We start from the raw sequence: 25639 nt of genomic DNA, 5'->3' as shown, positions 1-25639 counted from the left end.
CAGGCCAGAGCCTGACTGACTCTCAAAAGCCTCTGCTGCCCCAAGACTCTTTCTGGCGGGAGAGGGAAGTGGGCGCCTTTGAGCTAAAGGCCTCCCGCCTAGCCAGAGGGTTGGCAGCCCAGTGTGACTCCCCCAGAGAGCCAGGCTCAGGCCAAAGTGGGACCCCTTGAATGGAAGACAGACCCTTCTTAGGCAACCATGAATCAGACCAGAGACAGAAAACTTAACTAAAGCAAAAAGGCCCGGGGCATGCATGGCTCAAGTGGTAGAGCACCTGCCTAATAAGTACGAGCTCCAGAGTTTAACCCCAAGTACTGCTAAAATATAAATAAACCAAAACAATAAAAACTAATCCTTATTAGCCAAATAAAAACAAAACAAATTACCCCCAGTCTCTCCACCTAGATATAAATAACTACTGTTCACATTTTGCTTTAATACCTTTCTGGCTCTTTCCCATGCTTACATAGATGTAGGTTTTAATTATTTATTACAGAATGAATGCAAATTAATTTAGGAAAACTAGGAAATATACCTGAGTAAAAACACAGGGACAAAAGCTAGCCACAGGATGGGAGGCATGGCTCAGGTGGTAGAGGACCAGCCAATCAGTGAAAGCAAGCATCAGATAGTGAGTGTTAGTCCCAGTCTTGGACCAAAAAAAAGCCAGCCACAATCCGATAGGCCCTGGTCTCCCACACTGGGTGTCGCCTTCACAGATGGCCCCAGCTCCAGGATGTCCCACCCCAGGCACAGGGTGGTGGGGGATACTTGGCTTTTTTAGAACAAATGGAGTCACAGTGTTCTCATACTGCTCGGAAATCGCTTTGGGACACCTAGTGGCATCATTGTGAGCACTGTTTCCAGTGTCTCTGGTGTCATTTGCAGGGAGGGGGGTGGTTTTGTCTTGTTTATAAACAAAAGTTCTTGCTGTGTAGCTCAGGTTGACCTGGCGCTTGAGCTGTTCCTTCCTCAGCCTCCTCAGAGCTGGGATTACAGGTTAAACCTGATTTGGGGTCTTATTGTTAATGATAGAGTTGTATCCCAGGGGTGGATGGCCTGTCCTTAGGGAGGGCCTAATGTAGGCCTGGGTATGGTGGTGTGTGCCTGTAATCGCAGCTACCTGGGAGCACAGGTAGAAAAATCCAGGTCCAAGCCTAGACAGAGCAAAAGCAGGAGACTCTATCTGAAAAGCAAACCAAAGCAGAAAAGGGCTGCAGGGGGATGCCTCAACGGGTAGTGCACCCAGACAGCACACACAGGGTCCCAAGCTTCCCCCCCAAATACAGACTAGCCATAACAGGCATGCCTGTGCATGGGCACGTTAGGCTGTGATCACAGAGAAACAGGGCGCGGCGCGGCTGCGCTTACCTGCCAGTGCTCGCCTGGCTCACTCTGGGCCTTGGGTTTGATTCCTGGTCCTGCAAGGAAAACAAAACCCAGAAAAGCACAGACAGGAATAACTAGCCCCTTGCCAGAGCCAAGTTTTGAACTGAATGAGGCAACAGGGTGGGGGAACAGCCTCGAGCTGTTCCGCCTTTGGGGTAAATTCCTAGAAGGAGATGCACCCGGCCTGCTGCAGCAGACACTGCCTTGTACTCCAGCGTGCGCCCCTCCTCTCCCCAAATATGGGCCAGGCACTTCAGCATCCTCAGAGCTGTCCCTCACCTGCCGCCCCATTGCCTGGTGACGGGGGTGTCACCTGTCCCTGACTTCTGTGTCCCCCAGAACCCAGAGCAGAGCCTGGCCTGAAGTGGGGTGCTCAGCAGATGTTTGCTGGAGACAAAAGGCCAGCCCCAGGGCTCCTGGCCGGTGCTTAGGGCTCCCCAACTGTGTGTCTTAGTCCTGGCTGTGGCCTCTTAGGAGACCTGGGGTGGGGGAGGACTCAGAGGCCGCCCCCCATTTGCCTGGGCTGCAGTAAGCATGCAGTAGGACTGCCCTGCACTCCTGTGAGTCCATGTGCACTGAGTAATGGATGGTGCAGGGTGGGAGGGGGTCTCCATAGAGAGGCTGTAGGAGTTTGTGTTCTGTCTTCTTTTCTTCCTTTATGGTGATACTGGGATTTGAACTCAGGACTTCAAACTTGTTAGGCAGGAGCTCTCCCACTTGAGTCACGCCCCAGCTGTATTTTTTTTTTTTGCTTCCTTAACTTTTTGCCTGGGGCTGGCCTGGAACCACAATTCTCTGGATCTCGACTTCTCTAGCAGCTGAGATTACAGACGTGAGCCACCATATCCAGGTTTCCGGAAACTCCCTCTCTTCCATTCTTTCCTTTCTTCTGAGTAACTGGACATCTAACCCAGAGTATTAAAAAACAAAAACAGGGCTGGGGATGTGGCTTAGTGGTAGAGTGTTTGCCTGACATGCATGAAGTCCTGGGTTCAATTCCTCAGCACCACATATATAGAAAAAGCCAGAAGTGGCATATTGTGGCTCAAGTGGTAGAGTGCTAGCCTAGCGCAAAAGAAGCCAGGACAGTGCCCAGGCCCTGAGTTCAAGCTCCATGTTTGGCAAGAAACCCCACAAACAAATAAAAGATAATTAAAAATAAAGCAAAACAAAAGCCTAGCAACTGTCCATGTACCCTGATCGTTTTGAGCAGGCGAGAGCTCCAGAGATGAGGCCTCCTAAAATGGAGGCCCAGAGACTCCACATTCCAATTCGTCTTAAGACAGTTCAGCCACAGGGCCCCAAGAGGAGCTAGGTGGGGGCTGCCCACCCCCCCCCGCCCCCGCAATCTCCTCATTCACACTGCTTTTCTGTGCTCACCAAGGACTAGGGTCTTCACTTAGCCCAACCCTCTCTTCCTTCACCCCTCTTCTCCTCCCATAGCAATGTGTTTATTGTGCCTCTTTCTGGTTGTGTGTGTATGTGTTTGCAAAATGCTTATGGTTGCTTTGTGGATTTTTAATTTATGTAAACGAAGCAGGGTTACAGATCGCTTTCTTTGTTTTCACGGAGCGCCATTCACAGGCGGACTGGTGTGTGCAGGGCTGGGCTGCGGCTGCCTCACTCCTGGGGCCTCACCACAAAGTGGCACTTAGAGACCTCTTGGGGAGCTGTGGCTCCTTTGGAATACGTCCCCAGGGAGAACTGCTGGGTCATTAGGTGGTGTTGGCATTTAATTTAACAAAGTACCTCAGGGCCCACCCAGAGGCTTTTAGTGGGCTGCCCTGGGTCCCTCCTGGGAACCCCCCCCCAAGAAGTCAGATGGCAAGAAAGTAGGGCTGTACCCTAAGAAATAAGTGTAAGGAAGCCCAGAGGCCCACATTTAGAGGCTCGCTTTGTCCCCCACAGGATTCACTAAGTGACTGCATTTTTTTTTTTTTTTTGGCCAGTCCTGGGCCCTGGACTCAGGGCCTGAGCACTGTCCCTGGCTTCTTCCCGCTCAAGGCTAGCACTCTGCCACTTGAGCCACAGCGCCGCTTCTGGCCGTTTTCTGTATATGTGGTGCTGGGGAATCGAACCTAGGGCCTCGTGTATCCGAGGCAGGCACTCTTGCCACTAGGCTATATCCCCAGCCCCAACTAAGTGACTGCATTTTTTTTAATGTCCTTTTAACTTTTTTTGATGCTACAGATCGCACTCAGGGCCTTGAGCATTCTAATGGTGCTACACCTCCAGGCCATCTTGGTGTTTTTGGTTTTTTAATTGTTGTGGTTATTGTTTATTGTGTTGTTGGTTTTTTTTATTGTCGGTTGTGGGGCTTGAACTCAGGACCTGGGCACTATCTCTGAGCTTTTTTTCTCAAGGCTAGTGTTCTACTACTTTGAGGCAGAGCTCTACTTCTGGTTTTCGAATGGTTAATTAGGGAACACTAGTTTTCTGTCTGACCTGGCTTAGAACCACAATCCCTCAGATCTTAGCCTCCTGAATAGCTATAGGATTACAGGTGTGAGCTGCCTGCACCTGGCCCTTGTTTTGATTTTCAGCAGTCCTGGGAAATTGAACCTTGGGCCTTGTCAGTGCTAGGCAAGCACCCTACCACGGAGCTACACCCCTAGCCCTGTATATTCTGCTAATGTTCTCTTATGTAGCTATATAAGATGGAATTTCAAAGAATATTGGATGTTATAGGAAATTGCCCCAAACATATTACTGACCTTTTGACTATGTACAGTGGCCACACCTGCAATCCCAGCACTTGGGAGGCAGAGGCAGACAAATCTGAGGCCATCTTAGGCTATACAGCAAAACACTGTCATTTAAAAAAAAAAAAAAAGAAAGAAAAAATCTACATGAGCTTTCAGAGCATGCAATTAGACTCTCTAAATATTTTAAAATCTTAATAAAAATCTAAAAGACAGGCATCTACCCAGGAATGTTAACATACTTTTCTCTGCAGCAGAATTACAGAGACTATTTAATCTCTTTAGGCTTTCTTGATTCTCTAAATTTCCAGCCATTTCTTTAATTTTTTTTTTATCATGAGGACAAAATGAACTTAACAAGTACAAAGTAGTCCCCCAAATACAATCACCTCCACCAGGATGCAAACACCTATTTATAGAAAAAGAGAAAGTAATTGCCCTTGAAGAAGTACTTCCGGCAGGAGGCTGATCCTCCCCCAGAAGTACTTCAAGGCACTTCCGGTCCAGCCACTCGAGGTGCCTTTCCTGCCAGTACACCTCCTTTCCCAGGGGTGTGGGTAGCTGGGCCCATTTTACTGATGGGCACCCAGGCTACCACCTGGGCCTGGGCCCCTTGATGTCACCAAGACCAGGCCCTGTGCTTCAAACCCTTAGCATGAGAAGGTGTTAGGTACTCAGGGCCTCCTGCTTACTAGGCCAGTGCCCTATGACCCTATGACCTGAACTAGGCCTCCAGCCCTCTGGCCTTCACTTTGTTTTTGATATAGGACCTTGTTAACTTTTCTTTGGCTGACCCTCAGGTGAGATTCTCCAACTCCTGCCTCCCCACTAGCTGGGATTATAAGTACGCCCCAGCACTCCAGTTTAGGCAGACGAAAGCAGGACTCCATTTTTTTTCAGTACAATTCAGGGCATGTCCTAAATGGTAGCCATTCTGGGCTCTAGGCCTTGGACAGGAAGAGGGGGAAGGAGATAGAGAAGGGAGGGAAGAGGCCTGTCTAGGCCTGAGCAGCTCAGCAACAAGCCTGGCACCGACTGTCAGTCATGTGATGCAGCCCAGAACATCCCACTGAAGAGGGGTGCATGAGTTCCTTATCTCAGGCCAAGGCACCGTAACACCAGATGTTCCAGAAGACAACAGTAGTTTTTAAATTTTGAATGGGAGCCAAAGACCCAAGTCAGCTTTTTTTTTTTTTTTTTTTGCCAGTCCTGGGGCTTGACCCTCAGGGCCTGGGCTCTGTCCTTGAGCTTCTCTGTACTCAAGGCTAGTGCTCTACCACTTGAGCTATAGCACCACTTCCAGCTTGTTTTGAGCAATTTTACTGGAGATAAGAGTTTCAAGGGGCTGGGAATATGGCCTAGTGGCAAGAGTGCTTGCTTCGTATACATGAAGCCCTGGGTTTGATTCCCCAGCACCACATATGTAGAAAACGGCCAGAAGTGGCGCTGTGGCTCAAGTGGCAGGGTGCTAGCCTTGAGCAAAGAGAAGCCAGGACAGTGCTCAGGCCCTGAGTCCAAGGCCCAGGACTGACAAAAAAAAAAAAAAAAAGAGTTCCAAGGATTTTCCTGCCCAGGCTGGCTTTGAACCTCGATCCTCAGATCTCAGCCTTCTGAGTAGTTAGCACCTGCTCCAAGTCAGCTTATTAAACCCCTGTTATTGGTTCATTTACATTCCAAATGCATAAAAACAATTTATCTTAATAATATGAAAATGAACAAGTCACTTTATCATTTCCCACCACAATTAAATTTTTAATAAGGGTCTCTTGACAGTTTTTTTTCTTAAAAGCCCCAACAAAACACAGTGGGATTTTCTCAGCTCTAGTAATGTTACCTATCTCCCTGCTGAAGTTGAAGGTGCCCTGAAGGCCCTGTACCCTGTAGCCAAGTATAGTGGGACAGGGCTGTAATTCTAGCACTTGGGAGGTGGAGGTAAGAGAATCATGAACCCAAGGGTAGTCTGAGCAAATGTAGTGAGACCCTATCTTAAAAACAAAATAATGGGGCCGGGAATGAGGCTTAGTGGTAGAATGCTTGCGTAGCATCCATGAAGCCCTGGGTTTGATTCCTCAGTACCACATAAAGAGAAAAAGCCAAAAGTGGCGCTGTGGCTCAAGTGGAAGAGTGCTATCCTTGAGCAAAAGAAGCTCAGGGACAGTGCCCAGGCCCAGAGTTAAAACCCCAGGATTGGCAAAATAAAATAAAATAAATAAATGCCAGCCACCAGTGGCTCATGCCTATAATTCTAGCTACTCGGGAGGCTGAGATCTGAGGATTGAGGTTCAAAGCCAGCCTGGGCAAGAATCTGTGAGACTTTTTATCTCCAATGGGCCACCAGAAAATTGGAAGTGGTGCTGTGGCTCAAAGTGGTAGAGTACCAGCCTGGAACAGAGGTGCTCTGGCAGTGCCCAAATCCCAAGTTCAAGTCCCATGACTGACAAAAATAAATAAATAAAAACAAAAAGGTTGAGAACATGGATCAAGGGGCAAAGTTCCCACCAAGCAAGCTTAGCAAGTATGAGATACTGAGTTAAATACCCTAGTAGTGCCAAAAACAGAGAAGAGGCCAGGTTGCAGGATAGAAGGAAGGAAGAGGTCCCCTTGGATAGAGGAAGCAGTCACAGAGGGGCCACATTCCCTGGGTTGCATCCTGTCCGTGTTCTCTGCCCTGGCATCATGCCTAGTAAGGGGGGAGCAGGCTTGAAGCAGGGAGTCCGACTGCTCCAGAGCCGGTCCCCAGGGTATCCAGCAGGGGCCTGGCCACCTGGCTCTGGTGTGACCAGGTCTGGTGTGGTTCAGACCGTGCCTTGGGTGAGCCCAGGCCTCTGCAGCCACAGCCAGGCAATTTTGCAATCTGTACACCATGGTGGTTTAATTGACCATCTGTATAATTATTACAGGACAGGTCTGTGAGTGTCCTGTCCATAGCTGGGTCTCCAGAGTCCATATGACACCTGACACAAAAACACCTGCCTAAGCCACGCACGGTGGCACGTTCCTGGAATCCCAGAGGCAAAGGCCAGAGAATCACCAATTCTAGTAGCCTGGGCTACAGAGTAAGACCTTATTTCCAAAACAAAACAAATTTTATAAGACACACCTGTTAAATGAATCATTACGTGGGCCAGGTGTGGTGGTTCACAGTAGTAATCCAGCTACCAGGCTAACCAGGGCAAAGGTATCCAGACCTTATCTCAGAAAAGAACAAAAAGAGGGCTCATTTGGGGGTGGCCTGTGTGGGCGTGGCCTGTGTGAGCATGGCATGAGTGGTGGCCAATCACACAGACGCCTTGGGTTCCATCCCCAGAAGCTTGTGTGAGTTATGGCTCTGCAGTTTGCAGAGCTGGAAATCCACCAGCTGCCCAGCTCGCTCAGCTTAGGTCACTGATGTGGGGATTCGGGAGTGGCGAGAGGGCGGGCATCATGTTTGGAATCAGGAGATGCAGAATTTGAGTACCAGTTGTGCAGATGGGACACAGAGGATAAGTGACTTTTCCTCTCTGAACCCTGGTGCATTCAGATTATGGTGTGGGAGCATTTAGCACTGAGCCTGGCATTTAATAGTTACCTGATTAACCACTGGTAGTCTTGGTCTTGTTTTTTTAAAAAACTTGTTTGGAACTGGCCCCGGTCAGATCTTTGTTTTCAAGTCAGGGATGCTGGGAGGAGAAGAGAGGAATTAACTAGTTTTGGCCTTTAGGTGTGCATGTTAAAATTTAAGGGTGAACACTAAGAAAAAAATGTATATGCTCTAGGTCAGACAGAAGAGAAATGGAATAAGCAGAAATTCCATCAATCTAAAAGGTGACAGGAATAGGTAAGAATATAATATTGTAAGAACTATGCCAAGTATATTAGTAATTACAATGAACATAAATGGACTAAAACTTTCAGTTAAAAGGCAGAGACTAGGGGCTGGGAATATGGCCTAGTGGCAAGAGTGCTCGCCTCCTATACATGAAGCCCTGGGTTTGATTCCTCAGCACCACATATATAGAAAACGGCCAGAAGTGGCGCTGTGACTCAAGTGGCAGAGTGCTAGCCTTGAGCAAAACGTAGCCAGGGACAGTGCTCAGGCCCTGAGTTCAAGGCCCAGGACTGGCAAAAAAAAAAAAAAAAAAAAGGCGGAGACTTTCAGAGGACAAATGATGGGAGCAGTGATGGCAAACACCAGCCAGAGAGTGGTGGGGCCTGGATAGTGTCAGCTATGTCCATCTTAGGGCACAAGAGCAGAGTCCACTGAAACACCTGTGCTCTTCAACTCTCAAATTCTGCCACCCAGGATGATGCTGTGGTGGCACTGCCAACCAGGCTGCAAGGCAAGCAGGAACATCCACCCGAGACACTGAGTACTCTTCAGGATGAGCCTCATCAGAGGCCTCTAGTCCATCCACTCTGCAGAGCTGGTTGAGGCTGACTGTGCCCAAGTCAGCTGACCATACTCACTAGGTGCTGGGCTTGCAGACCTCAGCCCCAGTCTCTCCTTGTAGACTCCCAGTGTACTCAAGGATGCAGGTGTGTTAACCCTGTACAATCAACACAACATGTCTAATAAGAGAATGTGTGTGGTGGGTGAGAGGTCCAGGCCACAGAAGGCTTTCCTGAGAGAGGCGATTGGAGTTTTCAGACAAGAAGGAAGATTGCATTCCAGGAACTGGGCAGTACCTAGGCAAAAGCACACTGCAAGTGTAAAGGGCCAGGGGCCGCACTGCATTTGCTGTGCTCAAGAACCTGCTGGAGCAGGAAATGGAAGGAGAGCCTAGCAGATGAGGAAGAGGGAAAGGGGTGCTTGGCAGACCTGCTGCCCTGGGTTGGGGTCTGCCTCTGGCTGTGGGACCTTGCTGACATCATGGTGTTGGTATGTAGCTCAGTGTGGTGTTAGAAAATCTGAGGAGAGGGGGATGGTTACAAAGATCTAGGGGTAGAAACCAGACCTTTGGGGCCTGCGGGGAGAGAAGAAGGGCTGGGCTGGGACTGTGGGATGGAAAGGGGGGTGCACAGGGGTCAGAGATGTGCCGGGGTAGGGGGGGATGGCTGGAAGCCTCCAACCAGTCAGGAGCTGATAGTGACAGGGACCAGGCTCTGCAGATGACTTTGCGCAAGGCTCTGGGTTCCCAAGCGAGGGAGCTGGCTCCCTGGGACAGGACAGGGTCCCCTGTACAGACAACACCATCGGTGAGGCCCAGGGCCCAGCACTCTTTTGTAAGGTGAGGCAGTGGCAGGCTTGCTCACAGGGGTGCTAGAACTTAAACTGCACAAGTGTTCATACAGTTCCCAGGTGCCCAGAGAGCTCTGGGTGTGCAAGCTTGCACCCCCAGGTGTTTGTGGGAGCCTGGGCCAGCCCTCCATCTTGAGGACAATGTGCCAGCTCCAAGGTTCCCTAGGAAGACAGCAAACCTCTCAGTCATGAGCTGTCGCCTTGGCTACATGGGGAAATGGTGATATTTTTAATATCTTGGGTTAAATAAATACATCATTAAAGCTGATTTCATTATGCATCAATTGAGAGAGCGGGAGACAGCGTGTGCCAGGCATGGTGGGGCATGCCTTTAATTCCAGCACTTGGCAAGGCTGAAGCAGGAGGGTGGAGAATTTGAGGCTACATTGGGCATAGTGAACCCCTGTCTGTCAATAAAGATAGATAAATCTCACCTACTTGGCTTTCTTAGATGTAGTGCTAATCACACACACACTCCTCCCCAAACCTTAAAAAATAAAATAAAATAAAAGCAGATGTAGGAAACTTGGAATTGCTCACATGGTAACGTGGTGTTTTTTGTTTGAATTGGCTTTTTTGTCTTGTCCTGTTTCTTTACTGGGGTTGAACTCAGAGCCTTGTACTTGTACTGCTTGAGCCATGTTCCCAGATCTTTATGTTTCATTGTCTTTGAAGTAAAGTTTTGCTTTTTTCCCCCCCTGGTCAGTTGCGGGGCTTGAACTCTGGGCCTGGACGCTGTCCCTGAGCTCTTCAGCTCAAGGCTAGTGCTCTACCACTTTGAGCCACAGTGCCACTTCCAGTTTTCTGGTCGTTAATTGGAAATAAGGTCTCTCAGACTTTCCTGCCCAGGCTAGCTTTGCACCGAGATTCTCAGATCTCAGCCTCCTGAGTAGCTAGGATTACAGGCGTGAGCCACAAGTTTCATATTCATGACTTTGATCTTTCTATTTACCCTTCCCAAACAGCTGGGATTGAGATGGGGGCTTCAGGAAATTTTAATCTGAATCTTCCTGATCTCTGTCCATGAGTAGCTGGGATTAAAGGCATGAGCCACCATGCCTGGTCTCACACAGCATTTCTCCTACCAGGCAGCATTGGCATACATAGTGGTTATTATGGTAACAACGGCTGTACCAAAAATATTACTGTTCCTTATGGTGGGTGCCTCTCACATAACTTTAACTTTTACATTTTGGGGTTTGTTTTTATTCTTGCTTCTTTGGAAAGTAATTTTTGCTCATTGAGGGGAAAAAATAACCAAAAAAAATTCATAATCTACAACAGCTGGAATTCAATGCTAAGAACAGCTTAGAGGGTTTCATTCCAGGCCTGATTCTTTTCTCCTTTTTTTTTCTTGTTTGCTTTTATTTATTTTTTTCTGTTTGTTGTTGCTGTTTTTCCCCAGTAGTAGGGATTGAACTCAGAGCCTAGCCCAGTACTCTATGACTTAAGGTAATCCTTTTGCTTTTACTTTTTTTTTTTTTTTGCCAGTCCTATGGCTTGAACTCAGGGCCTGAGCACTGTCCCTTGCTTCTTTTTGCTCAAGGCTAGCACTCTGCCACTTGAGTCACAGAGCCACCTCTGGCTTTATTTATTTATTTATTTATTTTTTTGGCCAGTCCTGGACCTTGGACTCAGGGCCTGAGCACTAGTGGTCCCTGGCTTCTTTTTGCTCAAGGCTAGCACTCTGCCACTTGAGCCCCAGCGCCACTTCTGGCCATTTTCTGTATATGTGGTGCTGGGGAATTGAACCCAGGGCCTCATGTATACGAGGCAAGCACTCTTGCCACTAGGCCATATCCCCAGCCCGAAAGGTACAGAATTCTATTTTTTATTTTTTTGGCCAGGATTGGGCCTTAGACTAAGGGCCTGAGCACTGTCCCTGGCTTCTTTTTGCTCAAGGCTAGCACTCTGCCACTTGAGCCACAGCGCCACTTCTGGCCATTTTCTGTATTTGTGGTTCTGGGGAATTGAACCCAGGGCCTCATGTATACGAGGCAATCACTCTTGCCACTAGGCCATATCCCCAGCCCCTCTGGCTTTATTTTATATATGTGGTGCTGAGGAATCGAACCCAGGGCTTCATGTATATGAGGAAAGCACTTTTGCCACTAGGCCATATTCCCTACCACTTTTTTTTTTTTAAAGATAGAATCTTTTGCTAATTTTGCCCAGGCTGGCCTCCAAGAGCGATCCTCCTGCCTCTACCTTATGGTTAGCTGGAATTACAGGCATGCATTACCACATTCAGCTCCTTCCATGAACATTTATCTCATTTTTAGTTTAATGAAGCAAGTTACATGGTCTCCCTTTCTTCCTTAATATTGTCACTCAGTAATTCCTGGGGACATTAGGCTTCAAACAGGTGACTTGACAACTATATAGTCTTCCATGCCTCAGTGTACCCAGGGTGGTGACAGTGAAATGGAGCCATGAGATTCTGCCCCTGGTGCCCCAGCTTTTGGCATCCCCTGCCCAGTCCCTTCAGTGGGCAGCCAAAGCCAGGGGTAAAGAGCTGGAGACTCCGGTACTAGAGGGCCTGGGACCAGCTTCTGTGTGTGACTAATTCACACTTTCCCATATGTTCAACCTTTGATGCAGGGCATGGTAGCTCAAGCCTGTAATCCTAGTTACTTGGGAAGCAGAGATTGAGGGGATCTAAGTTTGAGGCTAGCCAGAGCCTAAAAGTTCAAGAGATGCCATCTGAACCAGTAGCTGGACTCTGTAGCATGCACTAGATACCGCAGCTACAGAGGAATATGAAGACTGGGCTCAGTAGCATAGTACCAAAATGTTGAAAACTCTGGTTTGCACTGGATAGATTTTGGAGTTGGGAGTGTTGAGCAACTCGAAATATTCCCTGTCCCACAGGATTAAATGAGTCATTGCTGGTGAAATAACCAAATAAGTACTCAGTGAGTGTTAGCTGCCAGAATTCCTATTCATTCTTTTTTGCTTGTCTAAATAGGTGTCATTGCATAGGAATAACAGCGTCCCATTTGAAGTGTACGGGTACTGGCATTATTGCAGGACTGGGCCTTTGTGGTCAGGGTCTTGCACTTGTTAGTCAGGTGGCTACCACTCGAGCCCCGCCCATCAAAGACCACGCCCACCCAGCTGGCGCTCGCACTGGCCACACCCACTCTAGCCACATTCACTGAGGCCACGCCCCCATCCCCTTTTGCTTTTTTCTGATAGGGCCTGATGGTTTAAGTCCCGGCCTGCTTGGAGCAGGATGACAAGCCGTGTCCCACCACCCCCGAGCTTTTTATTGGTTCAAGGGGAGGGGTTGTCTAGGGGGTGCTCTCATAAACATTCTCTCCCAGCGTTGACTTTGAACCTCGATCCTTCTGATCTCAAGCCTCCTCGGTAGTCAGCAGGTTCTGAGTTTCATTCACATTCTAAGTAGCCGGGATTACAGGCGTGTTTTATCACCCCTGTCAAGCACAATGCCCTCGTCCAGAAACCGGCCCAGTGACCCCACGTGGAACACGTGGCACTCGCTCCCCCCACCCCTGCATAGATCCTGCTTTGTCCGGTACCATGTGCCCGGGGATGGCTCCTTGGATGGCAATGATCAGGGGCCCCATGGCAGGTGTCGCATCTGCTCCCACCCGGGGGCGCGGGCAGCCAAAATGGTAGGAGGATAGAACCCAGTGGCTGGCCCACGACTGACCCACGCACCTCTGTGTCCTGCCCCTCTCCCCCTCCCCCTCCCCACAGGTGATCCGCACCGACACCTTCAAGCACCTGCGGCACCTGGAGATCCTGCAGTTGAGCAAGAACCTGGTCCGCAAGATTGAGGTGGGTGCCTTCAACGGGCTGCCCAGCCTGAACACACTGGAGCTGTTCGACAACCGGCTGAGCACGGTGCCCACGCAGGCCTTCGAGTACCTGTCCAAGCTGCGGGAGCTGTGGCTGCGCAACAACCCCATCGAGAGCATCCCCTCGTACGCCTTCAACCGCGTGCCGTCGCTGCGGCGCCTGGACCTGGGCGAGCTCAAGCGGCTGGAGTACATCTCGGAGGCGGCCTTCGAGGGCCTGGTGAACCTGCGCTACCTCAACCTGGGCATGTGCGACCTCAAGGACATCCCCAACCTCACGGCCCTCGTGCGCCTGGAGGAGCTCGAGCTGTCGGGCAACCGGCTGGACCTCATCCGGCCCGGCTCCTTCCAGGGCCTCACCAGCCTGCGGAAGCTGTGGCTCATGCACGCGCAGGTGGCCACCATCGAGCGCAACGCCTTCGACGACCTCAAGTCGCTGGAGGAGCTCAACCTGTCGCACAACAACCTCATGTCTCTGCCCCACGACCTGTTCACGCCCCTGCACCGCCTCGAGCGCGTGCACCTCAACCACAACCCGTGGCACTGCAACTGCGACGTGCTGTGGCTCAGCTGGTGGCTGAAGGAGACCGTGCCCAGCAACACGACGTGCTGCGCGCGCTGCCACGCGCCCGCCGGCCTCAAGGGGCGCTACATCGGCGAGCTCGACCAATCGCACTTCACCTGCTACGCGCCCGTCATCGTGGAGCCGCCCACCGACCTGAACGTCACTGAGGGCATGGCGGCCGAGCTCAAGTGCCGCACGGGCACGTCCATGACGTCGGTGAACTGGCTGACGCCCAACGGCACGCTGATGACGCACGGCTCCTACCGCGTGCGCATCTCCGTCCTGCACGACGGCACGCTCAACTTCACCAACGTCACGGTGCAGGACACCGGCCAGTACACCTGCATGGTCACCAACTCGGCGGGCAACACCACGGCGTCCGCCACGCTCAACGTGTCGGCCGTGGAGCCCGGACCCGGCGGTGCGGGGCCCGGGGGCGCGGGGGGCGGCGTGGGGGGCCCCGGGGGCGCGGCCGGAGGCTACACCTACTTCACCACCGTCACCGTGGAGACTCTGGAGACGCAGCCCGGTGAGGAGGCTCTGCAGCCCCGCGGCACTGACAAGGAGCCCCCGGGGCCCACCACGGACGGCGCGTGGGGCGCGGGCCGGCCCGGGGACGCGGCCGGAGCCCCCTCCGCCTCCACCGCCGCGCCTGCGCCGCGCTCGTCGCGGCCCACGGAGAAACCGTTCACGGTGCCCATCACGGACGTGACGGAGAACGCGCTCAAGGACCTGGACGACGTCATGAAGACCACCAAGATCATCATCGGCTGCTTCGTGGCCATCACCTTCATGGCGGCCGTCATGCTGGTGGCCTTCTACAAGCTGCGCAAGCAGCACCAGCTCCACAAGCACCACGGGCCCACGCGCACCGTGGAGATCATCAACGTGGAGGACGAGCTGCCCGCCGCCTCCGCCGTCTCTGTGGCTGCCGCCGCCGCCGTAGCAGGGGGCGCGGGTGGGGACAGCCACCTGGCCCTGCCCGCCCTGGAGCGCGACCACCTCAACCACCACCACTACGTGGCGGCCGCCTTCAAGGCGCACTACGGCGGGGGCAACCCGGGTGGGGGGGGCAAGGGCCCCGGGGGCCTCAACTCCATTCACGAACCTCTGCTCTTCAAAAGCGGCTCCAAGGAGAACGTGCAAGAGACGCAGATCTGAGGCCGAGGATGGCCCGGGTCTTCCCCCCCGCCCCCGGCTCCCAGCCCTCCGGGTCTCCTGGCTCCCACTTCCCGGGGCCCGGCCCCTGGACGCGCGCGCAGGGTCGGCAGGAGAGGGCCGCTGAAGTTGGGGCTCCGGGCCACGCCCTACCCATCCCGGTGCCCAGAGGGGACGCGGGGATCTTAGAGAGGTGGCCGAGCCCCTCGCTTGGCCGCCTTGTTCTCCTGTCCCCCATCCACCGCCTTCCAGGGAAGAGGAGCTTTTTTTTTTTTTTTTTTTTTTGAGCGGTGCCCTTTTTCCCTTGACCCCCACCCACCCAACCGCCCCTCCTTTTACGGTTCTTTTTTTTTTTTCTTTCTTTCTTTTGTTACAGTTTGACGCCTGTCCTTCCCTTCCACTCCTCCACCTTCCAAATCCAAGAGACAAACGCGTCGCCACGGCGATACCCCATACCCCCAGTCCCCAGTGGGGACCCCCACTCCGGCTTGGCCCGGCTGGCGGTGGAAAGGAGGCCCCCACCGCCCGGCCCCATCTGACCCACAGACTCTTTTGATACTGAAGGAAGGTTTGCGTCAATGACTACCTGCTCTGTAATTACTTTAAAAAAAAAACACGGAAAAAGTTTAAACATTTTTTTGGTCATGAAAAGCATGAAGGGGTCAGGAAACAAAAGTGTGGGGTGAGGGCCCCCCTGATGTGGAGGGCATCGAGTTGTGGAGGGCCAGGTGGGAACAGGGCTTCCCTCTAGGTGACAACTCCACCCATCACCACGGCCAAACCAGTCTGTCCCACAGGATGGCAGGCACCGCAGGGGCCAGCAGTGGGTGGGTGGGACCTCAGAGCCTACTGATGACCTGGAGGGCAGCAGCCACACTCAGGGGCACCACCCTGGAAGGTCAGCAGACATGAGGAGTGCTGGGCCTGGCAAGGACAGTATGACCTGGGGGGGGGGGGGGAGAACCAAGGTGTCCACAGTTCAGGGCCACAAGCCAAGCCATGCAGTCACCCCTCCCCCCCATGTGCCACCCGGGCCAACACTGGGGCAAACCACCCAGCACCCAGTCCTTTTCCCTGGTTCAGCCTGGCCCTTAGACCTCACTGCTCTGAGCACTGTAGGGATACTCAAGCCCAAGCTGGAGTCCACCACAGACTGGGAAGATCAGAAGTCCCCCACCCCAACCAACAGCACCCTGGGGGGCCATGGAGGATCTGCACAGGGCTCTGCATGCCTGGGCCTTGCCCTTTATTCTGTCTACAGTCTGAGGATCTTATCACACTCTCACCTTAGGGGCTCGTAGAGCCCATTCCTCCCTTATCTATGGTGACAGTGACACAGTGAGTCCTGTCCTGGGCCCTATCTCCCTGGGCCTGAGACTAAGCAGCGCCCTGCTGCAGCTTTCAGGCTCTCTTCCCTGGTTGCCATGGCAATGGCAAGGCGGTACCAGGTGGCGGCGGTGGGGGCTGGTAGGCAGCATGCTGCAGCCGCAACCACCATCTATGTGCCAGGGCAGTGGCATCTTGGGGCACTCGGAGACTCCCCAAGGCAAGAGCTTCCTCTTCTGTGATGGGGGAGAGGGTTTGACAAACAGGAATACAAAGGGGCTGGGGACGGGCCTGTGGGTGAAAGGTGGGCCATCAAGGTGAACTGAAGGACAATCAGAGACAGGCAGGAGGGGCTCTGGCTAGAGCTGAAGGGTGCAGAGACACCATCCCCCCTCCATGAGGCTGGGCAGTACTGGGCCCACTGAGGCCTGGGCATAGCAAGCTCTGCCACCCCTACTGCTCCAGAGAAGTCCACAGGAGCAGGCCTGCCCCCCTCCCACAGGGGTGGGGAGCTGGGACCTGGGAGCCAGGCGCTGGGCTGAGGGCCCAGAGTCCCTGTCACAGCTCTTCTGCCTGCCCCAAGCAGGATGCAGTTTCCATGACAACCTGGCCAGCCCGAGAGAAAGGCGGGGACTGCAGAAGGAATTTTCCACATGAGCAGGAAGGGGGGAGCGTGGGATGCAGAGGAAAGAACCGAAGGGGGTTGGCATGCAAGATCCTGAGCCCCCAAATTCCCCTGCCCAGGACAGGAGGACAGAGAGAACTTGGGGGAGGGCCCATTGCCACACATCTGGTCACAGGAAGGTTCCAGAAAGGCTCAAGGGTCAAAAGTCCAAAGGTCTGCAGCTGCCCTGGTCTGGGAGTAGGGCAGCCAGTAGCCCAGCAGGTGGACGGACATGGCCCTGGACAAGGTCCCGAGGAAAGTGGGGGTTGTGGGCTATGGCCGACTAGGTGAGTCTCTGACCATCCAGGCCTCCTTCCTGGAGCATCTTGCAGAAGTCCCAGAATCTCCTCTGCTCTCCACAACCAGACCTGTATCTGTGTCTGTGTACCCCAGACCTGCCAGCCCAGCCTCTCTGCCCTTCTTTCCCTCTGGGTCTCTCTTTCCCCTTCTCCCTCCCTCCCTCTCTCTCTCTCCCCCACCCTTTCCCTCTGGACCTCTAGCCCGCTCCGCTCCTTTTCTCCCCCAGGACAGTCTCTTGTCTCTCACCTTCTGGCTCAGGGATCAGAGCTGGGCCTGGAACTTGTTTTTGTCTGGAACCGTGACCCAGGACGGATGGCAGGGAGCGTGCCCCTCTCCCTGCAGCTTCACAACCTGGCCACCCTTGGGGAAAGGTCAGTGGCCTTACCAAACAGGAGAAGCTTAAAATGCCCTAGCTGCTTGTCTTTAGCTGCTGTGTGGTCTCAGCCTAGTCCCTTACTCACCTCTGGGCCTTGGTGCACCCAAATAGAAAATGAGAAAAGCTAACACATCCCATTTCTCCTCCCTAGGCCAGGATGAGGAGTGACAGACAGGCCTCCAAAGACCCTGAGAGACCTGGGGGAGGGGAGGCCCAATTTCCTGAAAATCTCACCACCACCACCCCACCCACACAAGTCTCTGCCCTGTCTCTCCCTCCCACCCAGGCACCCTGACCTTGTGGTAGAAGTGGCCCACCCCCAAGTAATCCACGAGTCTGGGGCACAAATCCTGCACCATGCCAACCTTCTGGTGAGCCCCCCTCAGTCCATAACCCAGGCCCCTACCACTTCTGGCACAGCCACACTGCACCCCAAATCAGCAACCTGTTCCTGATCTGGGTCCTTTCTGCCATCCCACCACCACAGGTGGGGTCTGCCTCCGCCCTGGCTGACCCCACCACAGAGCAGCAGCTCCTGGAAGCCTCAAGACAATGGGATCACTCTGTGTTTGTGGCTCGAGGGGCTCTGTGGGGAACTGAGGACATCAGCCGACTGGATGCTGCGGGAGGTCTCCAGGTGAGGCTCGGTGGTCCGGCAGCACCAGAGCAGGGCCTGTTGACCCTAGCCCCTCACCCTAGCCCTTGCTTCTAGAGTCTTCAAGTCACCATGGCCACACACCCAGATGGCTTCCGCCTCCAGGGACCCCTGGCTGCAGCCCGCAGCACCAGGCCTCGCACCGTGCTCTATGAAGGTCCTGTTCGTGGGCTGTGTCCCCTTGCTCCCCAAAACTCCAACACTATGGCAGCGGCTGCCCTGGCTGCTCCAAGCCTGGGTTTTGACAACGTGATTGGCGTGCTTGTGGCAGATCTCAGGTGAGCAGAGCTGAGTAGTGGGGTGGGGCTGAGTCTGGGTGGACCACACTGACCATCCTCCTTGCTGTAGCCTCAGGGACATGCATGTGGTGGACGTGGAGCTGCGAGGACCCCCAGGCCCCACGGGCCAGAGCTTCGCTGTGCACACTCACAGAGAGAACCCTGCCGCGCCAGGGGCTGTGACAGGCTCTGCCACTGTCACAGCCTTCTGGCATAGTCTTCTGGGTGAGGCCAGGCCCCTGCCCAGTGCCAGAGGCCTTTCTCTCTCCCTGGCCTCTGCCAAGTGCAGGGGTCTCCAGCCCTGGTTCTGGCTCAGTATATCTGTACCCCTGATTCTCCTTAACCTTCTCACTCCGTGACTAATTCTAAGTCTTCAGCCCCTCTTTGGGTCTCTTTGCCTGTCTGTGCGTCGGTCAGTCTCTTCCCCCACCCTTTCCTCCATCACTATCCACCCCTCCACGTATCTGTGCCCCAGCTTTCCGTCTCTCCTGCGCAGGCTGTTGCCGGCTGCCCTCCAGACCCGGGATCCATCTCTGCTGAGGAATTCCCGCCCCTCTCTCGTCCCTGCCAGCTCTCCTGGAGCCCGCCCCCTCCGGCCTCCGTAAGGATCAGAGGCCCTGCGGACCCCGGGCTCTGGCCCCTCGGGTTCCAGTTGCCCCTCTGACGTCACACATTGTGTGCCCACGGCGCATGGTGTCAGAATAAACCGGGTTACTGTAGCTCTGTGTGACGTCACAGGTCGTCTGCACGCGCCATATACGTGAGCAAATCTCATAAAAATCCTCGCGAGAGCCCATTCTACTCCCCGCCATCTTCCGGGGTAGCAGCGAGCGAGAGAGTACGCGAAGGGTCTAACTTCCGCAGGGCATTTCCGGGATTTGTTAGTAGAGACCCACGGGAGTTGTAGTCTCGCGTTGAAGCCATAGCGGACTTCCGGGCCACGTGGGTCCTAGACGGTCCCTAGAAAGCCAGCGTGTCGCGGGGCCCGCTGGGTGTTGTAGTCCAGCTCGCGAAGGTCGCTGGGATCTGCAGTCCATCCCGCCTGCCCAGTCAGCGCGGTGTGTCCCGCCCGGCACTCAGAACCCGGAGCCGCGGCCCAGGGGGATGCGGGAGCCCCTGGCTCAGGGAAGCGGAGAGGCAGGCGGGGTGAGGGGCGTCTCTAGGCAAAGGGTGGGCGCCGTGATTGGGTACGGGTCGGGAAAGGGCTCTGTTACTTGGTTTCCGGGTGGAGGGCCTGGTTGCCAGGTGATACGGTGAGGGGATCTGGTTGCCTGGTGACGGGCGGGGGCCCTGTTGCTAGGCAACCGGAAGAGACCCTGTTACCTATGGACAGGAGAGGAGTGCTCCATTGCCAGGTAATTAGAAGACTTTGTCACCTAGTGTCAGGGGTGTATTCTGTTGCTAGGTAACCAGGAAGAAACCGTGCTTTACCTAGGGGCTGGAGGGAGCTGGATCCTCTGTTGATAGGTGATGGTAATGGGGACCCTTTCACTTAAGGGACGTGATGGGAATGGTTGCCAGGTGTATGGAAGTGAGCTTTTTCTCTAGCACTATGGGATGGAGGCGCCTCTGTTGCCAAGAAACACAGCCCAAGAAGCAGGGCTGGGGTCCAGAGTCCTCGCAGGCTGCCCTCAGCCCCCACTTCAGTGGTGGTGCCCGGGCTCCTGCTGGAGGCCTGGTCCCTGAGCATCTTCTCCCCACCCCAACCCCAGCAGGAGCCGAGGACGATATGTCCCAGGCCCCAGAAGCGCGGCCGAACCCACCCTCCGTGTACCACGAGCGGCAGCGCCTGGAGCTGTGCGCTGTGCATGCCCTCAACAACGTGCTCCAGCAGCAACTCTTTAGCCAGGAGGCCGCCGATGAGATCTGCAAGAGGTGACTGTCAGCCCTTGCCCTGGAGATGCGGGCTTCCCTCAGGCGCAGTAGCTCACCTGGGTCCCCAGTGCCCCACCACCTGCCAGGCCTGGAGCTTCCTGCCCCTGCCCATGCCCCCGGCTTCAGATCAGCTCAGGCCCAGCCATCTCTTATCTGGGTCCTAGTCATAACCTCCCAGATGCCAGTGTTCCTTCTCCAGTCCGGCTACACACAGGTTCAGAGCTCACTCTACCTTCCCTCCAGGCTCCCTAGTACCTTTAAGGAACACCCCAGTTCCCTCAGCCACATCCAGGGCCTGCATGCTCTGCTCCCACTTGCCTCTGCAGCTTCACCCCTCACTGCTCCCTTCAAATCAGACTCTGCAGTCCACAGATGAGCCCCAGTGTGCTGCTTCTAGGTCTGCACAGGCTGTTGCTTCTGAGTGGCATGGCTGTGTCCGCCTCACAGCCTGGATGTTCCTCACTTCTTTACACTCTGCCTCATCCATGTCCATCAGCCCCACAGGTGTGGCTCCAGCTCAAGCCTGGTCCTCTGCTGCCCGGACCTTCCTTCCAGCCTCCATCCCACCCTCCATGCCTCTAGTCTCTCCCATCCAGTCAGTGCCCCCACATAATCCTGGGGGCCAGGGTCCTTGTCCAGTGAGAGGGGGACTCTCCCCTCATGGTCACAGCCTAGGGACCACAACATCTTCACACAGACAATTATAGCATTTATAGAAGTAATTTTCTAATTCCCCACGCCTCCTGCCCAGGACCTTTCTGGGGGCCACCCTAGCCCAAGGCCACCTCTGTCACTCATAACAGGGGTTGCTGGACTCTTTCAGGCCCTGTTGGTGACCCAGAGCTGAGTCACATAAGAGCCCTTTTCTGAGGGACATGGCCTGGGAAACAGAAAAATAAGCCACAGTCCCCCCCCCCCCACTTCCCCCTCCCCTGCCCCCTGTTCCTAGCTGGGAACAAAGGTACAATTGTTCAGAAAGCAGGTCCCAGAGGGGCATGTGGTGGCTGGGTTGGGAAGAGCTAGCCAGAAGGCTGGGGTTCAGGGCATAGCTGGAGACAGGTGGCTGGGAAGGGCTGGTGCTGGGGTCATGCAAGGCACGAATGGCAGTGGGAAGGACCCTGTCCTGGGGGCTGAGGTGCCAGGGAGGGCTGTGGGCAAGGAAAGGGCAGTGCAGCCCCAAGTTAGAGATGCAGGGGATTCAAACCCAGATATATGGGCAGTGAGAGAGCCAGCCTAGGGGTCAGGAGACCCCTCTTAGAGTAGGGGATATCCAAGGATGTGCTGAAGACTCTGCCCTCCCACCAGGTTGGCCCCAGACTCCCGGCTGAACCCCCATCGCAGCCTGCTGGGCACTGGCAACTATGACGTCAACGTGATCATGGCTGCCCTGCAGGGGCTGGGCCTGGCGGCTGTGTGGTGGGATAGGAGGAGGTAGGGAGGCTCGGAGGGCGGCGTGGACCCATGGGGGTGGGAGGCTGGGACCGGTGGGGGTTGGTTGGATTGTGAGGCCTGTGGATGAGGGGTAGGATTGCCACTGGGCACTCAGGATGGGGAATAGAAGGCTGGACCTGTGGGACTTTGGGAGTCCAGAAGGATGGAGATTCAGGAGGAAGAAGATGAGCAGTTGGGGGAGCTGGAGACAGGAGAAGGGTGAGTTCCAGGCCAGCCTGGGCCACACAGTGAGACACTGTCTCAAAATGCCAGATAAATTAGATAAAAGAGACAGGCTATGGCTGGCAGGCAGTGAGAACTGATGGGGGCTGGAGCAGGGTGGACAAGAACAGGGCAGCCGCAGGAGTCACGACAGCTGCCAACTGGGTAGCAGGAAGCCAGGGCCAGGCAGGAGGGGCCTGACCCTGGGCTCCCCTGGCCCCCTGGCCCTCAGGCCCCTATCCCAGCTGGCACTGCCCCAGGTGCTAGGGCTCATCCTGAACCTGCCGTCGCCTGTATCCCTGGGACTTCTGTCCCTGCCACTGCGCCGCCGGCACTGGGTGGCCCTGCGCCAGGTAGATGGCATCTACTACAACTTGGACTCCAAGCTGCGTGCCCCCGAGGCCCTGGGGGGTGAGGACGGCGTCAGGTGAGCTGTGGTGGAATTGGTCCAGGTCGGAAACTGGACCTTGGACACCCCCCTCAAGTCCCCAGGACATACCAAGGCTGGATGGGCCTCAGTCTCTCCCATTGTCATACCCAGGACTTTCCTGGCAGCCGCCCTGGCCCAGGGCCTGTGTGAGGTGCTGCTGGTGGTGACCAAAGAGGTGGAGGAGGCGGGCTGCTGGCTACGGACAGACTGACCACAGGGCTGCGGACAGGCAGACCCATACCGCCTCCCCGCTACGCAGACTGCCTGCTGGTGCCCACCTTGGGCATCCCTGCTTGGGGAACACCCAGGGAGTTCCAGGGAAGGAAGGGCCTGTGCCCCACGGGCCCCAGGGAGGACCCCGCCCTTCCTCACATCCCCACTCCCCAATGCCGCTGCTGCCTCAATAAATCCTTTGGTTTGCCACCTGCCTGTGATGAGCCCCATCCTGCTGTCCCCCACCAGAGGCCAGATGTCCCTGTGGTGGGAGAGGCCAAGGGCCCACTGGGGGACTTGTGCCCACTGCCAAGTGAACAGAAAGTGAATTCGATCCTTATCCTCAGGTCTGGTCACTGCCCAGGAGGCAGAAGTATGGTCCCCAAAGTTGTCCAGTAGCCCAGCACCCAGACTTGGTGGCTCTAGGAGCAGGGAAGAAAGTCCCCAGGTGGCATCGAGCTGTACATGGCCTCACAACATGGAGACTGAGAGCTTGGACTCAGGATGGCTGGATGAATCACAGGGGCCCTTAAAAGCTGTAAAGGGCACTAGGTGTGGTGGGACACTCCTGAGGTGAAGCAGGGATGGTGCTAGTTTGAAGCCTGCCTTGGCTATGTAGTAGGGCCCTGTGTCAAAAAGAAAAAAGAAAAGAAAGGAAGAAGGAAACAAAGATTGGCACCAGATTGCTACATCATCTATAACCTTAGCTACTTGGGAGGCTGAGATGGGGAGGATTGTGATGTGAGGCCAGCCCAGGGAAGAAAAATTCACAGGACCCCTTAACACAGCGCTTGGCACAGTTGCATATATGGGTCATCCCAAACTATCTGAAAGGCTGAGATCCAGAGGATCAAGGTTCCAAATCAGCCCAAGGAAAAGTCTGGAACACTCCACCTCAGTGGAGGAGGCTGGACTTGATACTCACCTGTCCTCGCAGGGACAGTGAGGAGCCTGAAATAAGCACTGGGTGAGAAGGGAGGCCTTGTCCTAAAGTAACCACTGGAAACAGCTGGCAGGGCATGGCTTAGCCACAGCACAACCAGCCCAGCAAGCCCAGGGCCCTGAGTTCAAATCCCAATGCCACCAGAGGACCCCACCTTGGGGCTCTGAGCTCCACTGCAAGCATAGGAAGCACACATCCCACACACACCCCCCGCCCTGAGGTACTGGGCCTCACTGAGTGGGGGACTGGGGTCCCAGCAGTCCTGATGGGAAGAGGGGGCAACGGAACCCCATGGGGAGATGCCATTAGGCTCCCCGAGGCCAGCTGCCTCTTGTGGCCCCATTGTCCTCTGGTGTCACCTCGGGCCTGATGGACATCAGAGCTGGAGCAGTCAGCAGCACATGCCCCCAATGCCAGGCTAGACGAACACGGATGCGAGGCTCTGGGCATCACACAGGCTCCCAGAGGTCACCATGGGAAGGAGAGGAAGGGCAGGGCCCTGCGGACAGGGCCAAGTCACCGGCATGGCCGTGGGAGCGGAGAAAGAGCCTGAGCCTGGAGTTGGAAAGGACGGCGCCGCCTGCCGCCGTTTTATTATCGCAGTGGTTATTTGGGGAGGTGATGAAAGATGAGGCAGCCTGGCAGCCGGCAGACCGGCAGGCCCCGGGGTGGGAGTGGGGGGGAGGGGGAGGCAACACCAGCCAGTGCTGGGCTGTGGGGACAGAGGGGGGCTGGGTGGGGAGGAGCCCCAGGAAGGCAAGAAGAGATGGGATAGGAGGGCAGAGGCACCTGAAGAGGGGGAGGGACAAGGAGAAGAAAGTCTGGCCCTGGGCCCCAAAAGTGTGGGGAAAGTGGGTGTGGGGGAGATCTGCGCTCAGTAGGCTGGGAGAGGCCTGTGAAGCCTGGAGGTGGGGGACCCAGGTCAGAGACTCTGAGACACAAGTGGGGGACATTCTGGGGTAGGGCTTCTCATCTGGGCAAGGAACTTGTGCCTGGACCCAAGGAGGCAGGGCACAGACGCCTGGCAGAAAGCTAATAAAAAGAAAAAAAAAGGCGTGGAGACGCAGGGTGTCTCAGCTCCCAGGATGTCCAAGGTCAAGGGCAGTGGCAAAGTGGAAAGTCAAGTAGGGGGGTACAGGGCTGCTGATGGGGGGTCCAGACACCCCAGCCTTGGGGCCCAGCCCTCCTGAGGCCCTGCCTGTTCCTCCCTTTGTCTCTCTCAGTGCCCCTGGCTGGACCCCCTGCCCTCCTCCCCCCTCTCCCTACAGTCCCTCCCCTCACCTGTCATCTGTCCAGTCCTGGTGGAGTGGTGGCAGCTGGCAGGGCCCTGAGGGTTTCTATTCCGGGCTGGGGGCAGTGGTGGCCACCTCCCAGGTGCGTCCTCATCCTCAGAGATGGCCATATAAGGTCTGGAGTGCGGACCTTGGGGATGGGGAGGGGCAGCCCCTCCTTTGCCTGGTGGCAGCTGGGCCTGTCCCATTTGTTCCTGTGGGGCTGGACCCCTGCCCCCTCACTGCCCTCTTACTGGCACCCCACTTTTCAGGGGAGTCCCTGGGATCTCAAAAAGTTGCCCTTTCACCAAGGACACCCACCATGTGGGTCCCAGAGCTAGGCATGAGTTTTCAGCTGCAGTTTGGGGGTGTCCAGGCAGACCCTCATGAGGGCTTGGGGGAGGGGGGAGGGAGGGAGGAATTGCAGCTGTCTGGCAGCCTGGGCTGACAGCTGATGCCCAATTTAGCTGCAGTGCCTGGGTCTGGCCAGATAAGGTGGTGGGGGTGACGGACCGCCCCCCACAGGCACCCCTTAAATCTCCCAGTTCAGGGCCGGGGGCTGCAGCTGCTGATACCAGGTGAGAGGGGCCATATCTCCGCCAGCCCAACCTGGGCCGCCTCCGGCCCCTTCTCCTCTTCATCTCCCCATCTGCCTCCCACCCTTTCCCTTCGGTCTCCCTCCCATCCTTTCTTGACCACGACTCCATCTCTGTCTCCCTGTCCCCCTTTCTCTGTCTCTGGTTCACTTTGCCTTTCCCCTACAATATTCTCTCTCTCTCTCTCTCTCTCTCTCTCTCTC

At 55.1% G+C, this 25639-nt stretch overlaps 3 protein-coding genes across 8 annotated transcripts in view; all 3 read left to right on the top strand.

Moving 5' to 3' along the window:
- The window catches only part of Lrrc4b (leucine rich repeat containing 4B), a 30765-nt gene extending 15296 nt beyond the window's left edge, over positions 1-15469 (top strand). Inside the window, exon 3 of the mRNA XM_048329351.1 lies at positions 13033-15469. Coding sequence (XP_048185308.1) covers positions 13033-14859 — 1827 coding nt within the window. The 3' untranslated portion in view covers positions 14860-15469. The remainder of the gene's footprint in view (positions 1-13032) is intronic.
- A 1296-nt stretch (positions 15470-16765) lies between these two features.
- On the top strand, positions 16766-19178 carry Aspdh (aspartate dehydrogenase domain containing). Of its 3 annotated transcripts, none has more exons than XM_048329373.1 (7): positions 16987-17133; positions 17373-17517; positions 17809-17893; positions 18010-18159; positions 18235-18455; positions 18526-18680; positions 18952-19178. In XM_048329373.1, the coding sequence occupies exons 1-7, from the start codon at positions 17079-17081 to the stop codon at positions 18993-18995; spliced, it is 855 nt and encodes a 284-aa protein (XP_048185330.1). In that variant the 5' UTR covers positions 16987-17078; the 3' UTR covers positions 18996-19178. The 3 variants fall into 3 exon arrangements, with proteins under 3 accessions (XP_048185329.1, XP_048185330.1, XP_048185331.1); XM_048329374.1 differs by having other exon boundaries at positions 16992-17133; positions 17405-17517; XM_048329372.1 differs by lacking the exon at positions 17373-17517 and having other exon boundaries at positions 16766-17133.
- Positions 19179-19462: 284 nt separating this feature from the next.
- Positions 19463-22842, top strand: Josd2 (Josephin domain containing 2). Of its 4 annotated transcripts, none has more exons than XM_048329402.1 (5): positions 19463-19601; positions 20171-20330; positions 21636-21761; positions 22216-22410; positions 22525-22842. In XM_048329402.1, the coding sequence occupies exons 2-5, from the start codon at positions 20185-20187 to the stop codon at positions 22622-22624; spliced, it is 567 nt and encodes a 188-aa protein (XP_048185359.1). In that variant the 5' UTR covers positions 19463-19601; positions 20171-20184; the 3' UTR covers positions 22625-22842. The 4 variants fall into 4 exon arrangements, with proteins under 4 accessions (XP_048185359.1, XP_048185358.1, XP_048185361.1 ...); XM_048329401.1 differs by having other exon boundaries at positions 19475-19601; positions 20168-20330; XM_048329404.1 differs by lacking the exon at positions 19463-19601 and adding an exon at positions 19637-19810.
- The last annotated feature ends 2797 nt before the right edge of the window (positions 22843-25639 follow it).

This window comes from Perognathus longimembris, chromosome 20, assembly GCF_023159225.1.
Source record: "Perognathus longimembris pacificus isolate PPM17 chromosome 20, ASM2315922v1, whole genome shotgun sequence".
Lineage (NCBI taxonomy): Eukaryota > Metazoa > Chordata > Mammalia > Rodentia > Heteromyidae > Perognathus > Perognathus longimembris.
Note: the sequence above shows the minus strand (reverse complement) of the source record. Positions and strands in the feature narration are given on the sequence as shown.